This window comes from Tenrec ecaudatus, chromosome 4, assembly GCF_050624435.1.
Source record: "Tenrec ecaudatus isolate mTenEca1 chromosome 4, mTenEca1.hap1, whole genome shotgun sequence".
Taxonomy (NCBI): Eukaryota; Metazoa; Chordata; class Mammalia; order Afrosoricida; family Tenrecidae; genus Tenrec; species Tenrec ecaudatus.
The window spans coordinates 342,066-368,553 of NC_134533.1; the positions used below are offsets into that span (position 1 = coordinate 342,066).

Below are 26,488 nucleotides of genomic sequence, written 5' to 3' on the forward strand. Positions count from 1 at the left end.
GGGCAGGCACTGCCAGAATGCCGTGGAGCAGTGTTCTGAAGAAAGGGCTGGGGTGGATGCAGGGATCTTAGAAGGCAAGCCAACAGCTGGGGCTCTTACCCCTTCACGCCCACGCTTGGTTCTTTATGAAGATGGAAATAAAAAGATGCCCAGTTTTTATACTACAGTTTATGCCACTAAAGGGGGACAGGTTTGTTGAATTTAAACAGCCACTGGAAGACCCTGAAGATAACCAGGTCTGGGGGACACACTGGGGACCGACTTGGCCTCGAGGCTGCCATCAGATCCAACAGGGCAATGCCAAGGGCTGGTCTGAGATCCCGCAGCTCTCCACTCCCGAGGGCCACTAGAGGAGCGCTGGATAGCTCTTTGGGTGGCTGTGCAGAGAGGCCAGCCTGGAGCGTCCGTTGTGTACTCAGGTGCTGACACGCCTGCTCTGGTCCTGGGGTCCCACGCCACATGCCTGCTGACGTCCTGGCACGAAGTCAGCTCAGTAGATGTGGTTTCCTTCGACGTAGCCTCCTTGGCAGCCAGGGACATCACACCTAACTGTCCCCCGTGTCAAGCTGCAACACAGGAATGTGGCAGTCAGGTGGCAGCAGGCCTTAGGCAATCTCTGAAAGCAGGACCTACCACCCACCCACCCCTGTGCACACTGTTGCCTGCTGCTGGGAGAAAGGTCTCAGGTGGCCAGTGGCTGTCCACAGTGTATGAGCTTGGCCATGATGCTCTGTGCGCCACTCCTGATGTGGACGCCTTTGCGTCATGAGAGGAAAGGAAGATGGGCCCGCGGACACAGGTGAACGAAGCTCAGCAGTGCCACTCCTAAAACAGGGTGGGAACCACCAAATGGCCACCAACAGGCAGAGGGACCCCAGTGGTAGACATATGACGGGCCACCACTCGGACCGACATGCACACACTCAGCCAGCAGGGCGAGTTGGTATCGTGTGGATGGAGATTGCCGACGGGAGTGGAGTAAGGCGAGCACACCGATGCTGTCTTTAAAGGGAGGGAGCCCACTATGGAGTTTATTGCTGCCCAGCAGAGACGAGGGCAGAGGAGGAGGGTTAAAGGCGCTGGACAGATGGAATGAAGGGGGCACTGCACATGCACAGCTGAGGATAAGCTGTGCGCTTGGAAAAGCTGGATTGGCAAAAGACATTGTGTGACAGCTAACTCAGTCACCAAACAGAAGAGTCGCTGTGGAGCTGCTAGGTGTGGGGCCTTGTTCCCTGGTTTGGAGATGGAGGGTCTCACGTGACGTGCCAGCTAACTGCTCTCATGTCCTTAGTGCTTCTGTTCCACCTGTGTGATGCTGGGGTCCGTCCTGCACAACCTCTGCTCTCTCCGCCGGCAGCTGAGAGGAGGGTGCCCAATGTGCAAAGCCCTCAGTGCCGCTGCCAGGTGTCCAGGCAGCAGCTACGCAGGAGCAGGGTGAAGCGGTCCCAGCAGCACGATCCAGGGTCACTGAGTCTCAGCCAACTCAGGGCAGTGGGTTTGGGAATGGGCTCCTCCGCCACGAAGCCAGAGAACTGGATGGTGCTCAGCTTCCACTACTCGAGGTTTTGATCAAAGATCCTATAAAATCCTGATGTAGGGGGTGCTACAGGAGAAATTTTAAATTTCTCACGAACTCTAGGCTTTCTGGAGCCCCAGGGGCTGGATGAGCACCTGAAACTGTTGCCCTGGGTCATCTTTAAGCCTGAAACCAGAACTGTCCCCTGATGCCGTCTCAAAACCAAGCCATTGTTCAGCCTAACTAACACTGTCTGACTTGAGCATTATGTTCTCTTCAGAAACCTTGATGGCTCAAACTGGAAAAAGCAACTCAAGGTTAAAGAGGCCTCCAGGAGCACTGAGTGACATTCACGGGAGGTGGGGTGAGGGCACAGAGCAGGCAGATGAGGATGGGTGAACTGCACACATGGAAACTTGGATTGGCGTGTCCTGCTGTGTGCATCCATGACACTTAATGTTCCAAAGAAATGCACATACAGAAACTTTTATACGGTCCTACTGGGGGTCTCCTTGTGACCCCGGCAGAACCAGCAGACATTGGTGTTGGGTGGCCTTCTTTCCCAGCACTTGTGTCCCTAAGTGCCCAATCCTGGGAACAGAGGATGTTGGTGACGACGTGCCTTCAACGAGAGCACCTTAACACCCCAGCTCCCATTTGTGTCTCAGAGCCAGGTGCTGCCTGGAGAAGGGAGCTGCTGGGGGCAGGTTTGTTTTAAACAGTGGGGACAAGCCAGCAGTGCTGGAGTGTAGACCGCCAACCAGCAAATGCGGCTCTGTCTCCCCTCCAGCTGAGGGCCTCACCACCACCCAGCTCAAGGGCACATAACCAGCCCAGACACAGTGAACAAGACCCACATTCGTACTTCCGTCCACACCTACCAGCTGCCATTCACATCCACGTGCCCCTCCTCCCCCATGCTGTTGCTGCCAGCACTGACTGGTGTTTAGGACAGGCCACCCAGAGCCTAACCATGTGCCCCGCCCATCCTTGGTACCTTCTCCCTCTCCCGCCGCATGAGGTCCTGCAGCTCCTTGGTCCAGCCCAGCAGCGTCACCAGTTTCTCCACGCCATGCACCACGTCCCCCAGCTGCACCACGTCTCTGCCCCTAGGTTGCCACGCGAAGGTGCCCACCACAGCCTGGTTGATGAGCACTCGGGGCACGGAGTGGCGGACGTACTCAGACAAGCTGGCAAAAGGTTCCACCTGCAAAGGACCCAACAGGCGCTGGGGCTGACACCTCCTGCCCCATCCACCTGTGCCTGGCTCATCTGGGCCGCATTCCTTCCTGCCCTCTTCCTCACCAGCTGAACCTGCCCATCTCCCAGAGGCAGACCGAGTGCCCTAGAGCCAACGCAGAAGTGCCAGTTCTGCTGTTGCCCTGCCCCCTTCCCACCACCCGATGCAGACCTCCAGTGAGGTGCCGAGGACCAGCAGCAGGTCCGCCATGGGAAAGTCGGCCACGTGCAGCAGGAACCTCTCTGGCAGCGGCTCTCCGAAGAACACCACGTCGGGCTTCACGATGCCAGTGCAGACCCCGCAGCAGGGCACCCTGTCAGCCAACACGGCGGCCTGGGCAGCGAGGGAAGGGGCTTCAGACCCTGGACATCTTGTCCCTATAAAACTCGAGACTGGCTCGAGTGGCATGCTCGCCACCCCCTTTGGCACCAGGGGTACTGGCCCAGGGGCACCTCTGCAGCTGTCTCCACGTTTGTCCTGAGCAAAGCCCCCACCTTCCCTTCTCCCGGCTGGCTTGGCTGAGGAGGAGCCACCGGCTGCCAAATGGAAGGTGGGATGACTGCGGTCCACCTTCTGCATGAGGCCAGCTCCTGGATTGTGTGTGGCCGTGACGGGATCTCACCGAATTGAGTCTTTGTCTGATGGTTCTTTCGGCCAGCATGCCTTCCCCACCAGGATGGGCACAGCTATGGAAGCGTCTCTTCTCCGGGCCTGGGCTCTTCTTTGGAGCATCTTGTTTTCAAAGGAGCCCATGTGGTGCAATGGCTACTGGCTGACCACGCCACCCCCACCCCTCAGTGCTGTGTGGGAAAGGTGGCCGGCCGTGGAAAGGTCACAGGGCAGTTCCAGTGGTGGACAGTGTGGGCTGGGGTTGTTTTGTAAAGACATGTCTCCACCGAGAAAGGCATTTGTTGACAGTCACTGAGAAATGCTAGCTTCTCTTTACTCTCATGGCAGCCTGGTTGCCTGGCATCTGTCTCTTGGGGCCTGGGAAGGGGAGGGGGAACTCACCCATGCCCTCTCAGAGCCGCTGGAACGCACAGGGTCACCGTCTCTTTCCCTCTCAGATCAGAGGCCTTCGCCCTCCCAGTTAGTTCTCACGCTCGCATCCACCGGGATACACGTTCGGAGGCAACACAATCTGGGCAGATGCAGATTTTCCTCTGTATGACGGACTCGTCGCCCCGTTACCAGACGACTGCACGCTTCTGTGTGTGCCATGCCAGCCTGCTGCTGCACGTGCTGGGAGCCGAGCTGTGCCAGGGTGCCGGCCGTCCCTCTCTTGGGCTGGTTCCTGCCTGCTAGAGTCCATTCTGACCAGAGGGACTCCACGGACAACCGAGCACACCTCCACCCGGTCCTGCGCCAGCCTTGACGTTGACGTCTGAGACCAGGGCTGCAGCCAGCCATGGTGTCACCCAGTCTCCTGGAGGGGCGTCCTCTTTTTCCCAGCATGCTGGCCTTCCCCAGAGACTGGCCCCTCCGGAGAACATGCCCACAGTATACGAGATGAGGTCTCGCCATCTCTGCTCCAAAGGCGCTTTCCGGCTGCATTTTCCCCCAGATGGAGGTGCGTGCTCCTTTGACTGCCCGTGGCCCTTTCAATACTCTCTGCCTGCTCATTACTGTTGCTTTAATGTGTTCTTGACACTTAATAGGATCGGCCTGTCTTTTTTCAGAACTTTTATAATCTTTCCATTTTCATATGAACTTCAAAACAATTACGACAGATTCCAACACACTCTTGCTATAAGTGAGGCTGAGGTGATCAACATTCACAGTGTGTCATACTAAGCCACCAAGTGAGTATTACTGCATCTCTACGCTACACACGTCCAGTGGGGGTGGGGGTGGGGGCGGGGGCGGGGGTGGTCTCCATCCTTCATATCAGCACTAACGCCTGCCGCTGATGCTGTCCAGGCTGCCTTTCCAACCCAGGAAGCCTTGGGAAACCGTCCAGCACAACTCCCTGCCTCAGGGGCATGCAGGCCCGAGAAGGCCCTAGGATGCAGACGTCTCATAGCTACACACCGACGACGACAACACAGAAGAGAAAGAATCGTCTTCCTAAAGCACAAAGTGTTGGCAGGACCATGAGAGCGAGGCCACAGTGTAAGGGACGGTAGGACAGAGAGGCCTTGCCAGATGCAGCTGCCCTCAGTGTGCAGCCTGGGCAGGGCCAGGCTCTGGCAGGGCGGCATGCCTCTCAGGGAGAAAGATGTCCAAGCTGGGGTTGCCAATGGAAGCCCTCCCCAGGCTTCTGTAGGCCTCCCTGGGGCAGACTGGCTGGAAAGCCTCCTGCCACCCCTTCCTGCCTGAGTAAACATTAAATAAACATTAAATAAAACATACAAAGTTCTGTGGAGGTAGTAACTTTTTAAAGATCGCTATATAATAACACAAAACAAAATCAAACCGACCCCACTGTCCATTGAGCTGATTCCGACCATCACTGTGATAGGTTGGGTTCCCGAGACAGAAAGTCTTTACAGGAGCACACAGATTCCCCCACCCCCACCCCCCACTCCCTCTCTCTCTTGAGGAGTGGCTGGTGGGCATGCAGAGCTGGCCTTGCAGCTAGCAGCCCCGCACCTACCCTTGAAAGGAGGCCCCCAAACTCCATCAGAGACTCGTTTCTAGTTCAGGAAGACACAGGTGTCTGTGCTGCCTGCTATTGAGCTGGTTCTGACCCACAACAGAATGGTCCTGCACAGGTAGAAAGAACAAATTTGTCTGGGAAGGAGTACAGCTAACGTGCTCCTTAGAAGTACGGCCCGACCCTCAGAAGGACATCGAGCTTGGTCAAGGTGAAGGGCGGCTTAAAGACGAAGAGCCTGAGCAAGATGGCCTGACAGTGGCTGCAACACTGAGCTCACAGGGCAGGGGGTGAGGACAGTGCAGGGCCTGGCAAGGCTTTGTTCCGCTGGATACAGGGTCACTCTCAGTCAGAACTGACTGGCATTTCACAACAGTGGTTTAGAACCCAACCTCCCCTACCCCCCCTCACCCCGACACTGCAGCACTGGCCCATAGTGGGATACAGGCAGAGGAGGCAGAGGACATGGCTCGGGGCCTAGGCGATAGTGAGGGCTGGGGGGCTGCTCCAGTGAGCGGGGATGCTCAGCCACTTCCTCACTCGCTCCCTCACTCTGGTCCCTTGCCCAGCCTCTCTTGGCCAGCAGCCCCAGCCCAGCAATGCCTCCTTCTTTCCAGTCTCAGGGGCAGCCTAGTCCCGTGGGAAGCATGGAGTTCTCTGCAGGCTGGTTGTGCCATTACAAGACAGCCAGCTCCACCTTTCGGAGTTCTTAAAGCAAACATGCTCAGTGCCACATTACTTCATCATGAAAGCCACACCCAATGGCCCAGTTTTCAGCCAACAGGCCTCAAAGGGGAGGGGTCACATCAGGAAGCGCACCAACCCTCTGGGGTCAAAGGGCAGCCGGGCACAGGCAGGAGGTGAAAAGGGTGCTGGCCAGGGCAGGGGCTGCGATCAGTGTGGCAGAAGCCCATGAAACTGCTGGGTGGAAAAGCAGGTTGCTCCGTAACCTTTCACCCAGTGAAAACGAGACACATCTCAAGTGCCTGCGGGAGATGAAGGCAAAACTCTGGTCACCAATGAGGCCGCAGGCCTGATGCAAGATGTCCCACGGTGTGGCTCCCCAGAGGGAGCTCTGATGGGAGCCCCTCGCTGCAGCGCTTCCAGTGCGCGCGCACCTAGGCGGAGCCAGCTGAGGGGACAAGCATGTCCCTACCCTTGCTTGTATTGCCTCAGCTCTGCACTAGCCTGTGCTGCACTGTGGGTTCACAGAGGGCTCTCCCACTTCCAGACCAGCCTGGGCTGCAGGGGCAGCCTCTGGGCACACTCACCCAGAAGTCCTCCCCAGGGCAGGCTCGTAGGCAGACAGTGCAGGTGGCAGACGCAAAGGTGCCGTGGGCTTCAACCAGCTTCGAGGCGGGGATGCCAGACACTGCAATTCAAACCTTAGTGAACCAGGCCTGCCCATGCCGCCTGCAGGCAACACTGCATGGCGCACTGAGCAGGGTTAGTGAGCAAACAGCCACCGGCCCAGATGGAATGACCCCCAGCACCTAGGACGGTTTCCATTGTAAGTGTGCCGGGTAACACCTTGGAAGTGACAGGGATAGTGCTGTTCAGACAGGGTGGCTGGTAATCCGCTCACACTGCCTGAGCCTGAGGCCTCTCAGTGAGACTGATGCAAAGGCTGCAAGTCCCACCCAGGCCTCAGCATGCTTGTTATGGGCATCACCCAGGCCCTGGGCTTGTCCCTAGGCCCCCCCCCCCGCCCCAGAAAGTAATCACGGCACTGGAAACCATTATGTTACTGTTTGGGGTGCAGCTCTGGCCTGATGGTCACTCGGGAAGAGGCCTGGAGCTGCTGGCCGGCAGCGTGGGTCCTGAGTGGGAAGGTGGGAGGCCAGTGAGTGCCTTGGCAAGGTCGGAGAGGCTGTGTCTTGGGAGGATGTATTTACATGTACGGTGGGGGGGGGGCAGGTGACATGATGTCTCTGTTTGAAAAGACCCCACAACAAAGACCACCACCTAAAAGGAAACCTGAAACTCCCAAGCGGAGATCAGCCTCAAAGGAGGGAGATGTAGCAGGAGGGGCTGACCTCGCTCAAGCCCATCGATGTTCTGGGTGTAGAGACGCAGCAGCAGCCCCTTGTCGTGCAGGAGCCGGAGGAAGTAGTGAGTCATGTTGGGCTTGAAGTTCCCAGGATACAGCTCCTTGGCCAGGGTGAAAAAGGGCTTGGGGTTTTGGAAGAAGAAGGTCAGTTCAAAGATGGCTTCGGGGTATGGGAGGTTGTACTGCTTCAGGTTGCTGTAAAGGCCGCTCCCTGGAGACCTACACAGAGAGACAGCCCAGGGAAGTGGGGGGGAGGACAAGGACAGAGGGGGGGAGCTAAGGATGGGGGCGGGGGCAGGAGAGGACAGGGGCCAGGGGTCGAGGAGGGAAGGAGGGGATGAGAGGCACCTGAAGTCGGGGATGCCACTGGGGGTGCTGATGCCAGCACCCGCCATGACCACCACCCGCTGGCAGGCTCTGGTCCGGATCAGCTCGGCGACCTCCTGCAGGGTCAGCTGCTGGTTGGCACTACCCCCTCCCCCTGCGGTGCAGGCCATGAGCGACAGGGGCCATCCTCCACCTGCAACACCCACGGGGACAGTCAGAATGAACACCTGAAGGGCGGACAGTGGCCGATTCGTGGCACGGGCACATACAGGGCCCAGCCTCATGCCATGCAGGCCCTCAGCCAATGTCATCCCATGGTGGCATCCCTCCCAATTAGGATGTCCTGGGTCGATGGGATCCTTCTTCCTCAACGGTGCCCATTCTGCTTGCTTCCTAGGCAATGGCCCGCCCCCAGTCTGAAACGTCTCCTTGGACACTAGCCCACTCACACTGCCCACTGCCAAGACGGCCCGTCTCTGAAACGCGGCACAGCTTGCTCATCACAGTGGCTTGGCTCGGGCCGTTTTTCTGCTTCCTCCCTATCCCCGGGTACCTGCGGCAAGCACAGAGGCTGACACGTACCCTACGGTCAGTCAGACAGGCTGCGCCACCACACCTGGCGGCCAGCCCTCAGAGCTCAGTGCTGCACTTGCCCCTGCAGTGACACCTGTTGCTGAAGAAGTCTCCACACAGCAAGAGTTGGAGGGGCCCCAGCAGGGAGCCTCAACTTCCAGAAAACAGACCACCTCCCCCATGAGGCAGCTGTTCCACTAGGACAGTCTTCGCTCTGTAAGGGCTGGCAGTGCCTCTCAGTCAGGATCATGTACAGGTGCCGCCACCAGCCTCAGCCCCCATGTCTCATGGTGTGGCTGCCAGTTCGCGCCCCTGGGTGCAGCAGCCCACTTGGGTGCGGGATCCCGGTGGATGCAGCGACCTCCCATAGGTGTAGCAGCCTCCGCACGGGGACAGAATAGTACCCTTGGGTGTAGGATCCTGCTGGGGGCGCTGGAACCCGTCGATATAGCAACTCACCGTAAGTGTAGCGCCCCCTCTGGGTGCAATAGCCCCCCCCCCCAGCTGTAGCAGCCCCTTCAAGGGTGTATATGTAGCAGCCCCCAATTGCTATATAATTCCCCTGGGGTGCAGGAGTCCCTCTATGGGTGTAGCAGCCCCCAAAAGGTGCAGATGCCCCCCTTGGGTGCAGGAGCTTCCACGGGGAAGAAGTGTGTGTCCTGCAGGGTGTGTCCTCCCTCCAGCCACCCTGAAGGCATGTGGGATGCAGGTTTGTCACGGACCAGTGCACAGGCTCCTGTCAACATTGGGCAGAGCTTCTCAGCAGCAGTGGGCAAGTAACAAGCCCTGGGGCATCGACAACCCAGTCAGCCCCTCTAACATGCAGGGCAACATTTCACAGGCAGAATATCAAGACGCTGCAGGCGGCAGCCCAGCTTGAAACATCAGAGGTGCCTCTCCCCCTGCCCCCCACTGTGGTCACAGGAGCCTGTAGAGTGGCTCAGAACACAGGGGTGACAGCGATGGCTCTGCCCGGGGCTGCTGGCAGTCTCCACAGAGCCCTCCCACACCCCAGCAAGGTCAGGGGTGGTGAGAAGGGTGGCCTCTCACAGGGCCCACGACAAGAGGAAGCTCAGCCTGGGCAGTGCTGAGTGTCCAGCACACGGGTGCTGTCATGTAAGCTGCCCTGGGCCTGGAGAAGTTCCTCTGAACCTAACCACACTGCACCCTGAGGCTGGCCCAAGGTCAGCACCAGTGGGCCCAGGACTATCCCTTTGCACATGGACCAGGAAGTAGCCTTCCCCCCCAGAGGCAGGGCTGGCAGGAGCCAGGCTGTGGCTCTCTCACATGTCGGCTGGGGGGAGGGAGGATTAGTGACAGGAACGAAGCTGGAGATCACATGACAGAATTTTGCAAGGTCAACAACTTCTTCATTGTACGTCCCTTTTTTCAACAATGTAAATGGCAACCACACGTGTGACCAAAGTAAATGCAGGTATGGGGAAGAGATGTTGAGAAGTTCAATATCATCAGGCAAAACAAGGCCAGGGGCTGACTGTAGAACAGACAAGCAGGTGCTCACATGGCAAGTTCAAGTAGTAGAAGCTGAAGAAAAAAAATTTTAAGTCCCCAAGAGCCAAAACGCAACCTTGAGTATATCCCACTTGAAGTTAGAAAAGATCTCAAAAACAGATTTGATGCACTGAAGATTAATGCCAGAAGACCTGGTGAGCTGCCCGAGGGCATCAGGAAGACCAAAGTGCCTGTCACAAGACACGCTGGAACTCGTTCTTGAAAGCAGAATGGCTAAAGCGGATGGACAGAGTGCTACCGGGAAAGCAAAGGGCCGCTTGAGAGGACAGAGTACTGGAGTGAGACCTGGAGTGAGAGAGTCAAAGTAGCAGCACATGCTCAGTGTAGCTCAAGTCCAAAGCACTAAGGGGAAAACTTAAGTCTCCAGTTGCAACTTTGAAAGATTCCACAGGCAAAATAGCAAGTGATGCAGGAAGCATCCAAAGATGCTGGGCAGATAGACAGTCACTGTACACAAAGCACTGGTTAATGTGCAACCACGTCAGGAGGTAACAGGGAAGGAGCCCAAGTTGCAGGGGGTACCAGCCAAAACAAGGTCCGGGAGTGGATGGACTAGCAACTGAAGTGTTCCGCACGCTGATGAAACACTGGAAGCACTCACTTGGTCATGCCTCGGAGGGAGACAGCTATGTGGCCAACTGACTGGGAGAGACCCCTATCTGTGCCCATGCCAGAGAAAGGTGACCCAACAGAACGCTCACGTTGTAGAACAATATCACTGATATCACACGCAAGTAAAGTTTTCCTAAAGGTAAATGGTTGCAGCTGTACACGACAGGGAGCTAGCTGTCAGAGGTTCAGGCCGAATTCAGAAGAGGCTGTGGAACGAGGAATATCATTGCTGACGTCTGATCGACCTTGGTTGAAAGCTGAGAATACAAAAAATACGCTTGTGTTTTGTTGACTATGCAAAGGCATTCGACTATGTGGCTAACAACTACGGAAAACAATGAAGAGAAGGGCCATTCTAGAACCTAGAGGAATCAAGAGGCAGCCACTTGAACAGAATAAGACAATGGCACCACCAAAACCAAGCTCACTGCCTCCAGTTGATACTGACTCCTACCAGCCCTGCAGGACAGGGGAGAACTGCCTCTGAGTTTCTGAGACTGTAACTCTAGCCCCGTCTTTTTTCCATGGAGCAGCTGGTGGTTTTGAACTTCTGACCTTAGAGCTGGTTTTGCCCAGTGTAAAACCACTATGCCACCAGGCCTCCTGCACAACAGAACACTCGTGGTTTAAAATCAGGAGTATGTGTCAGGGTTGTAACCTTTCACTATACCTGTTCCATCTATATACTGAGAAACTAATGCAAGAGGCTAGACTATATCAAGAATATAGCATCAAGATTGGAGGATGGCTTATTGACAGCTTTTGATATGCAGATGACACAACCTTGCTTGCTGAAAATGAGAAGGACTTGAGGCACTTGCTGATGGAGATCAAGGGCTGCCGCCTGCAGTTGGATGACAACTCTATATAAAGCCGACCCAAAGCCTCACAGTCAGGAAGACTGACATTGTCACGATTTCATTTCACTCGGATCCACAACCAGTGCTCATGGAAACAGCAGCCAAGAAAGCAAATGACGCACCGCAATGAGAAAATCTGCTGCACAAACATCTGGGAAGAGTGGAAGAAGGATGTCACTTTGAAGACGAAGTAGTGGGGGGGTGGGGGAGAGGGGGCGCGGTTCACCCAAGCTATAGTATTTTCAATCACCTCATATGCACGTGACAGTTACACAATGAATAATAAGGAAGAACGAAGTAGAATCGATGCATTTGAATTGTGGTTCTGGTGAAAATTATTAAGTACCATGGACTTCAAAAAGAACTAATAGATGTGATCGGAAGAAGTACAACCAGAATGCTCCTTAGAGACATGGATGGCGGCGAGATTCTGTCTCACATACTTTGAACATGCTGTCAGGAGGCCAATCCCTGCAGTGGACATCATGCTTGGTAAAGCAGAGGGGCAGTGACAGAAGAGGAAGGCCCTCCAGGAGGATTCATACCGTGGCTGCAGAAATGGGCTCAAACACCAGAACAGCTGAGGACGGCACAGGCCTGAGCAGTGTTTGGTTCTGCAATACGTGGAGTGGCTGAGTCGGAATCAATTCGATGGCACCTAACACCACCATCACCACTACCACATGGCCCCTAGCTGCCCATCACCTTCCAGTCCTTTCCATTTGCTTAGGTATCACTGGGGCCCACAAGAAACACCCAGGACCAGACATCAGGTTTGAACAAGTGGCCACAAGGTCAAAAACTGAGACCCTCCCCTATACTATCTGACTATACAGACACTGCCCACATCATCTGACAGCTGAGACTCTGCCCGTGCCAACTGATTACAAACTCTCCCTCCTGTCATCTGACAGCGGAGAGCCTCTTCCATGCCCCATGACTCAGGGTTGGGTGGTGGCATGCTCATTTCTTAGCACCGTGACTCTAGCATGCACTGGAGGAACCAGCCTCTGGAGGGCCAAGATGAGACAGTGAGGGGGAGAGGCTGTTTTGGGGTTGAGGGAGCAGATGGACCAGCACCAATAAGCACACACTCGGTTGCCTCACCTGTCAAGTCACTCAGCACGGAGGGTCAGAGCAAGGGAGCTGGCAGGAGCCTGCACTGCAGGGAGGGAAGCCCTGCACTGCCCTGGGGGTGGGGTGGGAGCAGTAGTCTGTACAGACACTACAGCTCCGATGACCTTTCAAGAGAAAACAAAATTTTTTTTAAAAGAGAGAAAACAGAAAAGAGCTGCTGCCTGAGGCACTTTGTGACCCATCTTCCTGGTCTGACAGGGATCAGGAGACAGTCTGTGGTCTGACACTCCTCCGACTGAGTCAGGGGCTGCCTGGGAGCCAGAAGCAAGGGGTACTTTTTTGGTAGAAATTTTATCCAGAAATTCAAGCGTCAGATATCCAAGCTGTGCTAAGCAATGGCTTCTCAGACAATACTGGGGAGCAGCCATCCCGGAGCCAGTTCTCCTGGGCCTTGGTCTGCACCCTCCTCTCCCCAGCATCCAAAATCGGTGTCAGCCACAGCCAAGAGCTCCAAGAAAGGTCTCTGGGAGAACGAAGGATTCTCCCCCTCCCGCAGCATCATCTCCTCACTGATGTTTGTACTGTGTGAGGTGACAGGCCGTAAGTATTATGCCGACTGACTGAAATCTCCAACCAGCCTGGTTTCCATTCTTGCTCTGTAAGGCACATTGATGAACTTTAGTTCCTAGGTAACACGGATGTGGCCATGGGCAGGGAACTGGGCGCTCCTTGGGGGCTTTGGGGGAGGGGCGTCAAACAGGTCTATCATTCCCAGCGGCCCCCCCCCCCCCGCTAGGAACTGACCCCAAGGTGACCTGCAGCGCTTTGTAATAACTAGGGACAGGACGGGCACCATCTCCAGTAAGTAGAGCCCTGGTGGCGTACTGGTTAAGTGCTGGGCTGCTAACGGCACGGTCAGCAGTTCCAAACCACCAGCGCCTCCGCGGGAGAAAGGCAGGCAGGTCTCGGAAGCCCCAGGGGCAGTCCCACCCTGTCTAGAGTCGACGGCCGTGAGGTTTGCTTTGGAGCACCCCTCAGTACGGACACGGTTCTAGTACAGGGAGCCCTCCAGAATGCGCGGCCCGAAAACCGGCGAGGTGCAGAACGCGATCTACGACCAAAGCTCGCGGAAGCCCGGCTCGGGGCGGTGACACAGCGCCCCACGAGCGGCCGGTCGCCGTCTGGACCTAGCGGACGTTCCCCGCCACCTCGCAGGCTCCGCGCGCCCGAGGCCACCGCCCGGCCCGGTCCACCCCAGGGCAGGCGGTCGTCCGCGGCCGCTCACCTCCCGCGCCCCACAGTCTGCGGGCCGGGAGAAGCCGCTTCCCCAGCGCGGGGACTGCACGACGGGCAGACAGCGCCATCTTCCCCACGGCGGCGAGCGTGCCGGCGTCACGTGCACGCCCGCTCGCCCCGCCCCGCCACGCACGCGCACGCCCCCAGCGCGCGCGCGCTCTGCCGCGCGTTACCCTGACGACCAGCGGCCGCCTGGCGTCGGGCTACGGCGCTCCCGGCCTCCCCCGAGCGGAGTGGCGCGCCGGAAGTGAGTGGGCACTTCCGTCCGTCGCCGGTCCTTGTCGTCTCGGTGGTGGATTTGGTTGTGTCACTGACCTGGCTTCTTGCTGCCACCATGAAGGACGTCCCGGGCTTCCTACAGCAGAGCCAGAGCTCCGGACCCGGCCAGGCCGCCGTGTGGCACCGTTTGGAGGAGCTCTACACAAAGAAGTGAGTCCGAGCCGCGGGGCCCCGCTTCCCCGGGCAGAGGATGAGGCCCGGGGTCCCCCGGGGGCGGGCACGTGCGAGGGCGGTGGGAGCCGGGAGGTGGGCCGAGTTCTGGAAGCATTTCTGTGCATCATGTTCGCAGGATTGTGTTTGGACGGAATGTGTAAATGTCCAGCCTCTGAGCTGGCTGACCATCTACTCACCCTATCCATCTCTAACAAACTTGAGCCTCATCAGTCCAAGTCCTCCACAGAGACACGCTGTGAATGGAAAACTTGGATCCCAAAGTTATTTTTTTCCAGTCAGGCCTCATAGTAACCTTTTGAGGTCATCCAGAGCGATGCCCTCCTTACAGTTGAGAAAACGGAGTCTTAGATCGACGAGTTCTTGTAAGTCATGTGGCAGAGCCTGGAGTCCTGACTGGGCTTCATTAGCATGTGCAGCAGATGCTGTTGCTCTGTGGTCCCTGGTGGAGAGGCTTTGGAGGCTGAGAGCGTGCTACCTTTGTTTTTCAGGTTGTGGCATCAGCTGACACTGCAAGTGCTTGACTTCGTTCAGGACCCCTGCTTTGCCCAAGGAGATGGCCTCATTAAGGTAAATACTTGGCCATCGTAACCAAAACTCCGAGTCGGTTTTAATTCATAGCAGCCCTGTAAAATAGAGTAGAACTGCCCCATGGGCTTCCTAAGCCTGCGGTCCATGCTGAGACCCACTTCTCTTGAGCAGACGTTGCTCAGACAGTTCCTAGGGGAGGTCAGGTGTGCACGCATCCTCGAGAACTCTTCAGAATCATCCATGGGCTTCTAACTGGTGAGCTGCACTGCTCTACAATCACTGTGGATGGCATAGTCTTGGCGACCTTATAATAGTAACTCCACTCTCATAACCACCCTGGGAAGTAAGCACTACTCTTGGCCCCAGCTTTTCGATGCTGAAAAGTTAACCATAGCATAGCCATGGTTGAGGCTGGTAAGTTTCACTTCCCTAGATCTAAAAATCCAAGCCTCAAATGACTCCATTGCCTGGCGTGTCCCTGCGTCATACTGTTCAACATCTTATGTGTTTGGAGCACATTTTTGGCTTGTGACTAGATCAGTTGCTGTGGAGTTGGTTTCGGCTCATGACGACCCTATAGTACAGAGGAGGGCTGCCCCACGGAGATTCTTGGTGGAGAGGGCTGTGTTTGTGCTGCCTCTGAAGCTGAGCACTTTGAAAACTTGGTCAGTAGAAAATGATGTCATTGCCTGGCCTTTCTTTCCTGGAGTTTGGGGGGTGGGGTGGGGTAGTTATCTATAGATCTCATGGGAAAAGCCATCCATCCATACCCTAGACTTCAGTCACCGTTTCACTTATGTTGTAAGCGCTGTCCCAGGTTCTGGGGAGAAACTTTCTACCCCTGCAAGCACTTGCGGTCTTGGAACCCCACGGGGGCAGTTCTCCCCTCTTTGGGGCGCTGCAAGTCAGTGGTGACTTGGCAGTGGCTAGTGAGCTTCTCAGGGCTGCCGTAACAGAAGTAGCACAGGTGTTGGCTGTAATGGAGCTGCGTTTGCTTGCTGTGCAGGGGCTGCGAGTCTGCTGGGAGCCGCTCGGCACTGTTGGTTCTGCGGGGAAGTGCGGGTGCTCTGCGCCCTAGTGCTCTTCATGCAGCCGGCCATGTTTCTGCGACTCTGCTCCCTTATACACATGGTTGGCTTGGTTAGTCTTACAGATGGGACAGCCCTAAGAGACAGTCGACGTGTGTCCGGCCTCATTACCATCTTGCCTCCATCCCTAAATGGTATTGCTTCTACAAGTGTGGGATCAATTCTTTCTGTAACAAACGGAGGATAGCAAGCCAGACGTTGGAAAGTTAAAGGGGTTTCCTTGACTTCCGAGCTAAGATATTGATTAGTGTTACCTTCTATACCTTAGAAGGAGTCTTTGTGTCACTGTGGGTTACGTGTGGGACTGCTGAATGCTAGGTGGACAGTTCAGAGCCTGTAGCTGCTCTGTGAGAAAGTTGTTTATTCCTGTAAAGTAGTAGTCTGGAGACTAAGGAACAGTTCTGTTCTGCCCTATAGGATTATTAGGAGTTGGAATTGACTTGCTGGCAATGGGTTTAGATTTTGGGGTTTAAGCTCACATGTAAGTGAGTCATGTAAGTTCACATGGGCGTCAGGAGGACCCAGTCCCTGGAGACAGGCGTCTTGCTTGATAAGTAGAAGGTCAGTGAAAAAGAGGAAAACCACAACGAGATGCGGTGACACAGGAACTGGAACAGTGGGCTCAGACTTAGGAACAATTATGAGGAACATGACAGACCAGGCATTATTCTGTTCTGAGGAACATAAATCCACTGTCAGTGAGTGGATTCTGACTCGTGGCGAACATAATCAACTTACGTCTGAGGCTGTAAATTGGTTTGGGATCAGATAGCCTCATCTTTCGCCTGAGGAGCGACGGGTGTTTGTGAACTGCTGACCTTGTGGTTAGCAGCCCAGTGCTCACTTAATAGTGCCACGGAAAATGGGGGAGAGTTTAAATGCAAGTTCTGAGGTTGCCGCCCAAAGGAAAAGTGCTGGAAAAGATGGAAAGCAGGGAACCACTTCTGGGGGTGACGGTGCTGATAAGACTCAGGGTCCCAAAGGTGGTGGCAGTGCAATAAAGGGCAGACTCATTCTATGGGGAAAACACAGCCGAATTTGGGAAGCCATGGGAAAGCTAAGTCTGCACCGAGACTCCATGAAGTAGTGGCAGGAGAGTGACGATAACGCCTTGCAAGGGCTGGGTGGCCAGAGAGCACACAGTAGGACCATTTTAAGAAGCAGTGTTTCCTTGCCTGGAAGTGAATTGGATAAACTCAAGTTAAGACAAAACTTGGTTATCCTATTATGATTGAAGCGAGAAAGTAAAATGTGGAAAACTGAGGGGAACAAAAATGGGACCCAAGTCGAGCTGGTCCTTAGGGTTCCTGAGACTGAATCTGCCCTGGAGTAGATAGAGCACTGGCGGGTGTGAACTGCTGACTCTGCATGTAATGGTCCAGTGCTTTCCCAGCTGCGCCTTAGGAAACCAGGAAACCCCCTGTAAAAATGGCGGGAGGTTGACAGCCAGCTGTTTCTCCTGATGGTGGGCATGGTGCCATGCCTCCTAGACTTGTCTTCCCAGCCCATGTGGTTGTCCGGCTCAGGGTGGCCAGTGCTAGTCCCTCTGTGATATGTCCATTTCACTTTTGACCCCTCCCAGTTTTCCTCGACTCATGCTTGGGACTGTCCACTCCTGCTTTGTACACCTAATTATTCATAGGTATCTACAGCTGTTCTCAGTGAGGTCCCCAAAGCTTTGCTCCACCTATGGTGTCTAGGCCACTGTGCCTTGAGGAGGCAGCTCTCTTCCAGTCGTATTTGAGAGGCAGTGACATCAGCTAAGCCAGTGAGAGAGATCAGGGGCCTGTGCAGCCACACCTTTACCGACCCGGGCAGTGAGCGGTGGTGGTGTCAGGCTCACTGTGCATCCCTTTCAGTCAGGTTTGGAAAGACACCTTGTAACGATTCTCCTGCTCTGATCCCACAGCTTTACGAAAACTTCATCAGTGAGTTTGAACACAGGTAAAACCCCTTTCTGTCTTTGACTCTGTGGTGCGGGTGTCGGCGCTGGCTCAGGGTGGCTTCTGTTTCAGAGTGAACCCTCTGTCCCTCGTGGAGATCATCCTCCATGTCGTCCGGCAGATGACAGGTGAGCTTGCTGGCTTCACAGCACGGCAATGAGCTTTCACTGAGCTGTGCGCGCTCACGGCAAAAGCCGCCTGGTGAAATTTGCACGATTCGGAATGGTTTGACCCCAGTGACGGCCCCACTAAAGCGGGCAGCAAGTGAGCGCAAGTTCTGCTCCGGATCTCCTGACTTCTGTCCTCTTCCTTCTCTAGACCCTAACGTGGCTCTCACCTTTCTGGAAAAGACCCGTGAGAAGGTGAGTGTCTGGATCCCTGGTGCTCCTCGGGCCGGCTGCCGTGTGTGCCATGTTGGGCATGCGGCACATGGTTGCCTGCCTCTGTGGGCCCTTGTCTGATGCGCAGGTGAAAAGCAGCGACGAGGCAGTGATCCTGTGTAAGACGGCCATTGGAGCACTGAAGTTAAACATCGGGGACCTGCAGGTTACGAAGGTGAGGCCACCACAACTCCCGCTGTTCTGTGGTTATAGAAACGGTTTAAGCCTGTAAGGAAAGCCCTTGTTCCCTCCCTCCTTAGTCATTTGTCTTCAGCTAATTATGACTCATAGGAAAGATGCAAAACAGCACAAAGCACTGCGTGGGCCCCCTGTCTTGTCTCCCCACTTCCCGTCCTTGGCACCCACCTCCGAGGTATCATTGGTGGTGGTGTTTTTGCATTGGTGCTGCTTTGGGGATGGGGTGTCTGATGAGGCAGATCGTGTGCCTGGACCCCTTGTTCCACCAGAAAAAGCATCTAGGGTGCTTAGGTCATTGTAGCATTCAAGGCAATACTGGGGAAAAGATTCCATGTTGCTCCGGATCTCATTGTCCTGAAATTCCTTTGTCACATGGGTGGCACTGCCCTGGCCTGGCCCACATGGGAGAGCCTGAGCCGCCCTAGCTGCTGCGGTCAGCATGCCTGGCCCGGGGTTCACTGATGGGGGTGGGGATGAGTGGGAGGCGGGCTCTCACTCGCCCCATACAGTGGCTTTGTTTGTTTGACACTGGGGGTGTCAGCTGTCCACCTCCAGTACCCGGCTCCTGTGTGTCTGGGGGGCTGTGGGTGGGGCACATGCCTGCCCTTTTCCAGGCTCTGTATAGGCGCTCTGCCTCACCCCAGAAAGTGCCCCATTGCCAGCACCCCAGCACATGAGGTCAAGTGGTCGCTCTCGGTGTCCCTTGTGTCTCCCCGATGGGCAGGCTTAGTCTTCTGTTGCTTGCTGACAGATGCCTCATGCCCGCTTCTGGCTGCCTGTTTGCTGCTGGGTCCTCGTAGCCTCTGTCCTGGGCCAGGATCTTGTGCATGACCTGGGCTCTGCAAAGCACACTCCACCTGCTTCACTTTGCACTGCTTCGTTTGGAAGGAATTGAAATGTTCTGTGCTACCTTAGTCTTGGCCTGTGGTTCATACGGCTTCTTAACTTACTGTAAGGAGCCCCTATGACATTGTGGTTACGAGTCAGGCTGCCATCGGCATGGTCCGCAGTTGGAAACCACCAGCAGCTCCTCGGGAGGAGGACTGGGCTTTCTTCCACTGTGAACAGTTAGAGTCTGGGGAACTCTCGGGGGTGTCTGTGAGTCAGCATTGACTCGATGGCAGTGAGTTTTCCAGCAGCGTGGGGCCTGAGAGGGCGGTCTTGCCTCCTGTGTAGGAGACCATTGAGGATGTTGAAGAGATGCTCAACAACCTGCCTGGTGTGACGTCCGTGCACAGCCGCTTCTATGACCTGTCCAGCAAGTACTACCAGACCATCGGGAACCACGCGGCCTACTACAAGGACGCCCTGCGCTTCCTGGGCTGTATTGACATTAAGGACCTGCCAGGTACAGACGGCCATGCCTCCCGTAGGCCTTCAGTCAAGGTTGCTGTGAGTCCGCATGGACTCGTGGGCGGGGAGTGGCTTGTTGGAGGTTCTTCCCAGGTCCTCTCCGAGGCTCAGGTTGTCCCGACATGTCGTGTCCTTATCCATTGTGGGGCGGTGAGGCTTCCCAGACCCAGCCTGTCTCAGCACTGGGGGCCCCCCAGTTCGGAGGCCTTAACAGGAGCCCTGCTGTGGCCTCCAGGCCTTGAGGGAGAGTGAGATGGCCGGTAGGCCTGAGGGAAGTGTGTTGAATGAATCTTTTTTAAAACAGTTTTATTGGCATATAATTTACAAACGATACAATTCAGTAGTATGTCTTGGATTTCATATATAGAAAAACATTTACAAACAACCCTAAGATCAATAATAAAATATAGAAAAACCTTGATTGAAAAGGAAGCAGAAAATATTAGATAGAACTCAAATTTAAAGTGGGTCACAAGGGATATCTAATGATAAGGCCTTAAATCTTTTTTTTAAATCATTTTATTGGTGGATTGTCCAACTCTTATCACAATCTGTCTATCCATCGTGTCAAGCACATTTGTACATTTGTTGCCATCATTTTCAAAACATTTTCTTTCTACTTGAGCCCTTGGTATCAGCTCCTCAATTTCCCCCTCCCTGCCTCACAAACCCTTGATAATTTATAAGTTACTATTATTTTTTCATGTCTTATACTAACCGATGTCTCCCTTCACCCATTTTTCTGTTGTTAGTCCCCCAGGGACGGGATTATATACAGATCATTGTGATCGGTTCCCTCTTTCTCCCCCAACTTTACCCTTACCCTTCTGGTATCGCTACTCTCACTATTGGTCCTGAGGGGTTTATCTGTCCTGGATTCCCTGTGTTTCCAGTTTTTGTCTGTACCAGTGTACATTCTCTGGTCTAGCCGGATTTGTAACGTAGAATTGGGATCCTGATGGGGTGGGGTGGGGTGGGAGGATTAAAGAACTAGAGGAAAGTTGTTTGTTTCATTGGTGCTATACTGCCCCCTGACTGGCTTGTCTCCTCCCTGTGACCATTCTGTAAGGGGCTGTCCAGTTGCCTACAGATGGGCTTTGGGTCTCCACTATGTACTTTCCCTCATTCACAATGGTAAGATTTTTTTTTTGTCTGGGTCTTTGAGGCTTGCTACATGATCCTATTGATATCTCATGATCGCACAGGCTGGTGTGCTTCTTCCATGAGGGCTTTGTTGCTTCTCAGCTAGATGGCCGCTTTTTTATTCTCAAGCCTTTAAGACCCCAGATGCTATATCTTTTGATAGCCAGGCAACATCAGCTTTCTTCACCACATTTGCTTATGTACCTGCTTTGTCTTCAGTGATCGTGTCAGCAAGGTGAGCATCATGGAATGCCAGCTTATTAGAACAGTGTTTTGTTTTTTGGCTTGTTTCTAAATCATTTTATTGGGGGCTTGTACAATTCTTATCCATACATACATCCATACATACATCCATTGTGTCAAGCACATATGTACATTTGTTGCCATCATCATTCTCAAAACATTTACCTTCCACTTGAGCCCTTAATATCAGCTGCTCGTTTTCCCCCTCCAAACAAAGTGTTCTTGTATTGAGGGAGTACTTGATTAGAGTCTCAGTGTCCATCTGCTACCTTATTTCTTAACATATAGATATGAGTACATAGTACTATTTCCCTCCCATTATATATGAACATATATACATATGTACATGCCTGTATTTAAAGCTCTATAAATGTCCTTTGTCTCCTGGTTCTTTCCTCTATTTCCTTTTATTTCCCTCTTGTCCCACCATCATGTTCAGCCTTCATTCGGGTTTAGTAATTCCTCGTTGCTGCATTGTCCTTGATTGAGGCGCACTAGGCATCCTGTGCCCTTCTCTACATTGATGTTTAGTTCCCTTGTTGTTCCCTTGTTCCTGGGTTCCCTCCCCGTTCTCCCTCCTCCCTTCTCCCATATCTCCCCCGGAACCATTCTTTTCATCTGCAAATTGTTTATCCCCCCTATCTTATCTAGATAGACATGCAGAGACATTGATAAGTGCAAAACCAGGCAAAGCCAAACAAAACAAAGGAAGACAAAACCAACCCAAAAAAACCAACAACAGAATGACAACAAAAAGAAAGCCACTGACAAAAATGGAAAAGCCTATAAATAGCTCAAGGTCTGTTTGTTGGCCTTTGTTGACCTTTACGAGTTTTTTCCCATTGAGTCTGATGGGGTGCCACACTCTGTCTCCAAAGTCTATTTTTAGTATTCTCTGGGGATTCATCTCTTGGCTCCCTTTGCTGCTCTGTTGCATGCCCTTAGTGTTTTGCCCCCGTGTGGTGGGGTCAGATTGTGCAGTTTCCGCACTGTGTCTCCAGTGTTGGTCCCCATAGTAAATGGATTAGTGAGGGACATCGTGTCTTATGGGGGGGGGGGGGGCAAGCCTATGGTCCTCTGCATTGTCTGCTCTGAGCAGAAATATCGTCCTTAGGGCTTGGTGGGTTAGGATGTGTTTCCCTCCCTCTCCATCCCTCTTCCTTTCTCCTGTGTGCTCTGATCAGACGTGCCCCTCTCCCCAAGCTGTAGCTTCAGTGCTGTCCTCTGAAGTGCATTCTTGGGGTGGGGGTTCCACATAGTTGGGACTGGGGCCGGCCCCCACAGACCTCTTTCAATAGAGGCCTTACATTGTAGTACTGCTTTTACAGAATCCACTTTGATAGCAGGCTTCCCCAAGCAGGTGGTTTTGGAGGTTGGCCTCTGTAGCTGAAGAGGCCAAAAGGGCCTAGAACTGGAATGTGGCTTTACTAGGAAAATGCCCAGAATGGGGCTGCAGTGGCTGAGAGCAGGGCCTGCGGCCAGTCCACAGACAGCTGAGCCTGAGAAGGAGCAGCTGGTCTGCTCCCCACAGAGTGGGGCTGGGTCTGAGGAACCCAAACCTCCCTTAAAGAGAACCTCAAAGGAGGGAGGTGCTGGCCATGGGATTGGTGTGGTGCCAGGTGCGATGGTGGCCCAGCACCAGAGAGAGGCTCTGGGGGAGCCATGGAGGGGTCCTGTGCTCTCTGATGTGAGTGCGGTGCCTGAGGCTGGTGTCGTGACTGACTGATGGCTGTTGTCCCCCAGTCTCGGAGCAGCAGGAGCGGGCCTTCACGCTGGGCCTCGCGGGGCTGCTCGGTGAAGGTGTCTTCAACTTCGGAGAGTTGGTAAGTCGCCGGAGCAGGTTCCTCGTGGCGGTGGGGATGCTGTGGGGACCCTGGCTGACTGCCTGCCCCTCCTAGCTTATGCACCCTGTGCTGGAGTCGCTGCGGGGCACAGAGCGGCAGTGGCTCATCGACACCCTGTACGCCTTCAACAGTGGCCATGTGGAGAAGTTCCAGGCCCTGAAGACCGCCTGGGGCCAACAGGTGAGCCCACTGAGGGGAGGTGACAGAGCCCCTGGTATCTCTGGCTCTGTACAGCCCAGCTGGGCACGCACTGTGACTGACTCGCACCCACCAGCCATGTGTGCTCAGCCTTCATCTGCATCCTTTCTGCCATCTGCACCCTGTCTTTTTTCTGCCTGACCTGCACTCTTTGCCCACCTCCCGCCTGCACCCCACTGCTCCTCTGACTTACACTCCACCTTCCAGCTACATGGTCCCTTCCATTTCTTGCCACTCAGGCGTTTGGGACCAGGCCTCGTTCCTGAGGCTCTTGGCTTCTTCGTGGGTGTAGGGGACCAGCCCAACACTAAATGGGTCTAAGGGGCGGTTGTGTAATAGAGGAGTAAATTAAGGAGACATCACACATGCAAAGGCATGTAAGGGCTCACCCCCGTGATTGCTTCAGAAACCAGTCCTGAACAGACAGAGGCCGTAATCTCGGGCATGTGGGCCACGGTAAGTACGTCTTTAACGGAAACACACGTGACGGGGATGATCGTGGGGTGTCCACGCATTAGGAAAGGGAGGCACCAGAGGCACACATGGACAGGAAGACATGTGGGTAACAAGGTGGGCAGGCTCTAGAGTCAGGATGGCAGCCCAACATGGATCACCTCTGAGTTGGCTTTACCTTAGATGTCTTTGAGCTGTTCTCCAGGGGAGCAATCTAAGATCCTGATCAGAAGGGAGCAGGGGCCCTACTTAGGGTGGGACAGACAGTAGGATCTGATTGCTCTGGATGGCAGACAACCTTCAGGCAGTTGACCTTCAAGCGTAGAGTAAGAAGAGAGCATGTGTTTGGAAACAGCACCTTCACTTTGGCATTATGATGGGGGGACATTGAGGGGAATGACTTTCACTTAGGAGCATATGAGTGGGATGCATCTTCAACCCAGGAACGTGAAGCTTCCCTCCATGTGCTAGGAACCTCCGCTGCTGCTTCCAGGAGGCTGGAGCAGGTCTTGGAAGCGGAGCGGACAACCATGGCGCCCTTGGCAGCTCTTGCTGGCAGACCTTGGGTGTGCGCAACTGTGTGCTGTTTCTCAATCATGACATCCACCTGCAGCAGGGCTCCGCCAGGCAGACAGCCCAGGCTGGTGGGCCCCCAGTCAGCTTGGGTCAGTGTCCCTCAGGACAGGTGGCTGCCTGGGAAGAGACTTGTGCAGCCACCTGGTCCCAGCAGCAGGGAGCCTGTGGGCTAGTGGCAGCATGGCCACCCCACAGCCCAAGCTCCCAGGGAAGTGTGGCCCGGTTGCAGAGGGTGTGCCGGTGCTCACAGGGCTTGTGCCTGGCCCTGCAGGGAGCCTGGCTCTCTTTTGGCCCTCAGAGAAGCCCCCCTGGGCTGACGGGGCCCTTCCTTCGCAGGGGCTGTGGGGCAGCCTCGTGACACTTTCTGCAGGGGACTGATGCTGACTCCCTGAAGCGGGCTGTGCTGGGCTCTCTCCACACTCTGGTGGGGGGGCGCACCCAGAGGGCTGACTCTGCTTGTCTTCATTCACAGCCCGACTTGGCAGCCAATGAAGCTCAGCTGCTGAGGAAGATCCAGCTGCTCTGCCTCATGGAGGTGCGTGGCCTCTGTACCCGCCCCGCAGCCCCCAACCAAGGCCCCGACAGCTTGCCCTGCGTCCTGCCCCCCCCCCGGGGGGGGGCTTGGCAGGGAGGCGAGCAGATCTGACCTGGGCCCACGTGAGCATGGCCAGCTTGCTCTTTAAGAGCCACGCTGACAGTAGGGGCAGGTGTGAGCGTGGGGGCTTGAGCTGAGCCAGCCGAGGAACCCTGGGGGCGTGGCTGGGTGGCTGTTGGGTTTCTCACCACCCGGCTGGCCGCTCACTGCAAGGGAGAGGAGAAGCACAGGGCTGGGGCGCCTGTAGACATGGAGGCCCACCGTGGGCCACATGATGGATTTTCAGAGGAAGGGCGGGCGCTTTTACGACCAGCTCTGAAAGCTCCCTCAGAGCAGGCGGCAACTCTCTCCTCAGATGACTTTCACGCGGCCCGCCAACCACCGACAGCTCACGTTTGAAGAGATCGCCCAGAGCGCCCAGATCCCCGTGAATGAGGTGTGTTCTCGGGACTCAACGTCTGACACTGGGGTCTGGTGTGTCCACCTGCTGGTCTCTCCAGTGGCCTCAGCCCGCCCCGCTCTGCCCACAGGTGGAGCTGCTAGTGATGAAGGCGCTGTCGGTGGGGCTGGTGAGGGGCAGCATCGATGAGGTGGATCGGCGTGTCCACATGACGTGGGTGCAGCCCCGGGTGTTGGACCTGCAGCAGGTGGGCCATGGGCTGTCTGCCCTGGGGTGTTTGGATGGGCGCCACTTGGGGAAGAACGGAGTATTAGGCAAGAGATTGTGGGGAGTTAATTACTGCTCTCCGGATCAAGGCTTTCCAAGAACAATTCAATACGAGCTGAGGTGTGAACCCTGCATTTAAAAGCTTACTGTGACAACAGTGGAGTTGTCTGGTGGCACCTCCTAATCCTTAGATTGGGGCTCTGACCAAACCCAGCCCCATCTCTGTGATCTGAGCTCAAACCCGTCTTGTTTGCATTTGCTGGGTTTTAATCCTGTGGATTTCCTCCACCCCCTCTCTCAGTCTCACCCCTCTCCTGGGGTCACCCTGTCCCCCCTCCCTGGCTCTCGTGTCTGTTTGACCAGTGCCGCCCTAAAGAGCTAGCGGGGCCCGAGCGCTGCAGAGGGTGAGAGGTGGGGAGTACTTGCTGCCCCACCGAGGCTGACACCTGTGGTCCTGTGTGCACAGATCAAGGGCATGAAGGGCCGCCTGGAGGTGTGGTGCGCAGACGTGCGGAGCATGGAGACGCTGGTGGGACAGCAGGCCTATGACATCCTCACCTAGGGGCCTCTTGGCTGTGACTGTCCCTCATGCCTTGGGGCGGGGCCCCTGAACCCAGTGTGGGAGCCCCTTCCAGGGCCCCTCAGTAAACGTCTCTGCCTGGTTCTCTCTGTGGTTGTTTCTGGGGCGCCCACCGCACAGCAGTCACATACACGCACACCGAGCACGGAAACTCGGGCTTTATTGTCCGCCCCGCGGCGATGCTGGAGCGTCGTCACACCGCTGAGCTCTTCTTGTAGCTCTCCAGGTGGCACAGGACCCAGCCGGCAGGAAACAGGAAGGTCACGAAGAAGGTGGCCATCCCCACAGCCTGCTCCTGCCAGGGGAGGAGCAGGTGAGGGCTGGTCAGGGCCTCTACTTCGCCTGGGAGGCTGGGCAGGGCCTGCTGGCCAAAGAGGCGCCAGCCCAGCCCTGGGCATACCCACTGTTTCCTGAGATGCCCACTCACCCACCCATCATGCCTGGCCACCTCTGCCCCTCCTGACATGCTCTTGGCCTTCTTACCCCTGCCACCAGGTCTCTGAGCATCGTGGGGGCTCAGGGTGACGCAGATGGCAGCACAGGCCATCCAGAGAGGGGGGAGT

The 26,488-nt window shown here is 55.3% G+C and overlaps 2 protein-coding genes across 5 annotated transcripts; one reads left to right on the plus strand and one right to left on the minus strand.

Moving 5' to 3' along the window:
- Positions 1-153: 153 nt before the first annotated feature.
- SIRT3 (sirtuin 3) lies at positions 154-13,801 on the minus strand. Of its 4 annotated transcripts, XM_075545113.1 has the most exons (8): positions 13,673-13,758; positions 12,418-12,551; positions 7,754-7,925; positions 7,392-7,624; positions 6,627-6,727; positions 2,931-3,092; positions 2,517-2,726; positions 772-1,606 (listed from the first exon to the last, which is right to left on the minus strand). In XM_075545113.1, exons 3-8 carry the CDS (start codon positions 7,900-7,902, stop codon positions 1,547-1,549), a joined length of 915 nt encoding a protein of 304 aa, XP_075401228.1. In that variant the 5' UTR covers positions 7,903-7,925; positions 12,418-12,551; positions 13,673-13,758; the 3' UTR covers positions 772-1,546. The 4 variants fall into 4 exon arrangements, with proteins under 4 accessions (XP_075401227.1, XP_075401228.1, XP_075401230.1 ...); XM_075545112.1 differs by lacking the exons at positions 772-1,606; positions 12,418-12,551 and adding an exon at positions 154-566 and having other exon boundaries at positions 13,673-13,801; XM_075545111.1 differs by lacking the exon at positions 12,418-12,551 and having other exon boundaries at positions 773-1,606; positions 13,673-13,801.
- Positions 13,802-13,924: 123 nt separating this feature from the next.
- Positions 13,925-26,010, plus strand: PSMD13 (proteasome 26S subunit, non-ATPase 13). The gene is made up of 13 exons (XM_075545116.1): positions 13,925-14,112; positions 14,625-14,703; positions 17,662-17,696; positions 17,768-17,823; positions 18,014-18,057; positions 18,164-18,250; positions 19,450-19,621; positions 22,756-22,835; positions 22,911-23,036; positions 24,556-24,618; positions 25,034-25,114; positions 25,209-25,325; positions 25,812-26,010. Exons 1-13 carry the CDS (start codon positions 14,018-14,020, stop codon positions 25,905-25,907), a joined length of 1,131 nt encoding a protein of 376 aa, XP_075401231.1. The 5' UTR covers positions 13,925-14,017; the 3' UTR covers positions 25,908-26,010.
- Positions 26,011-26,488: the final 478 nt, after the last annotated feature.

Excerpts from the sequence above, each read along its gene's own strand:
- SIRT3 (XM_075545111.1), bottom strand. The coding sequence starts at position 13,751 with ATGGCGCTGTCTGCCCGTCGTGCAGTCCCCGCGCTGGGGAAGCGGCTT. Across the intron at positions 6,728-7,391 it reads CATCGATGGGCTTGAGCGAG|TGTCTGGCATCCCCGCCTCG; the intron begins GTCAGCCCCTCC and ends TTTGAATTGCAG. Across the intron at positions 3,093-6,626 it reads GCCCTGGGGAGGACTTCTGG|GCCGCCGTGTTGGCTGACAG; the intron begins GTGAGTGTGCCC and ends CTCGCTGCCCAG.
- PSMD13 (XM_075545116.1), top strand. The coding sequence starts at position 14,018 with ATGAAGGACGTCCCGGGCTTCCTACAGCAGAGCCAGAGCTCCGGACCC. Across the intron at positions 14,113-14,624 it reads GAGGAGCTCTACACAAAGAA|GTTGTGGCATCAGCTGACAC; the intron begins GTGAGTCCGAGC and ends TTTGTTTTTCAG. Across the intron at positions 23,037-24,555 it reads AGACCGCCTGGGGCCAACAG|CCCGACTTGGCAGCCAATGA; the intron begins GTGAGCCCACTG and ends CTTCATTCACAG.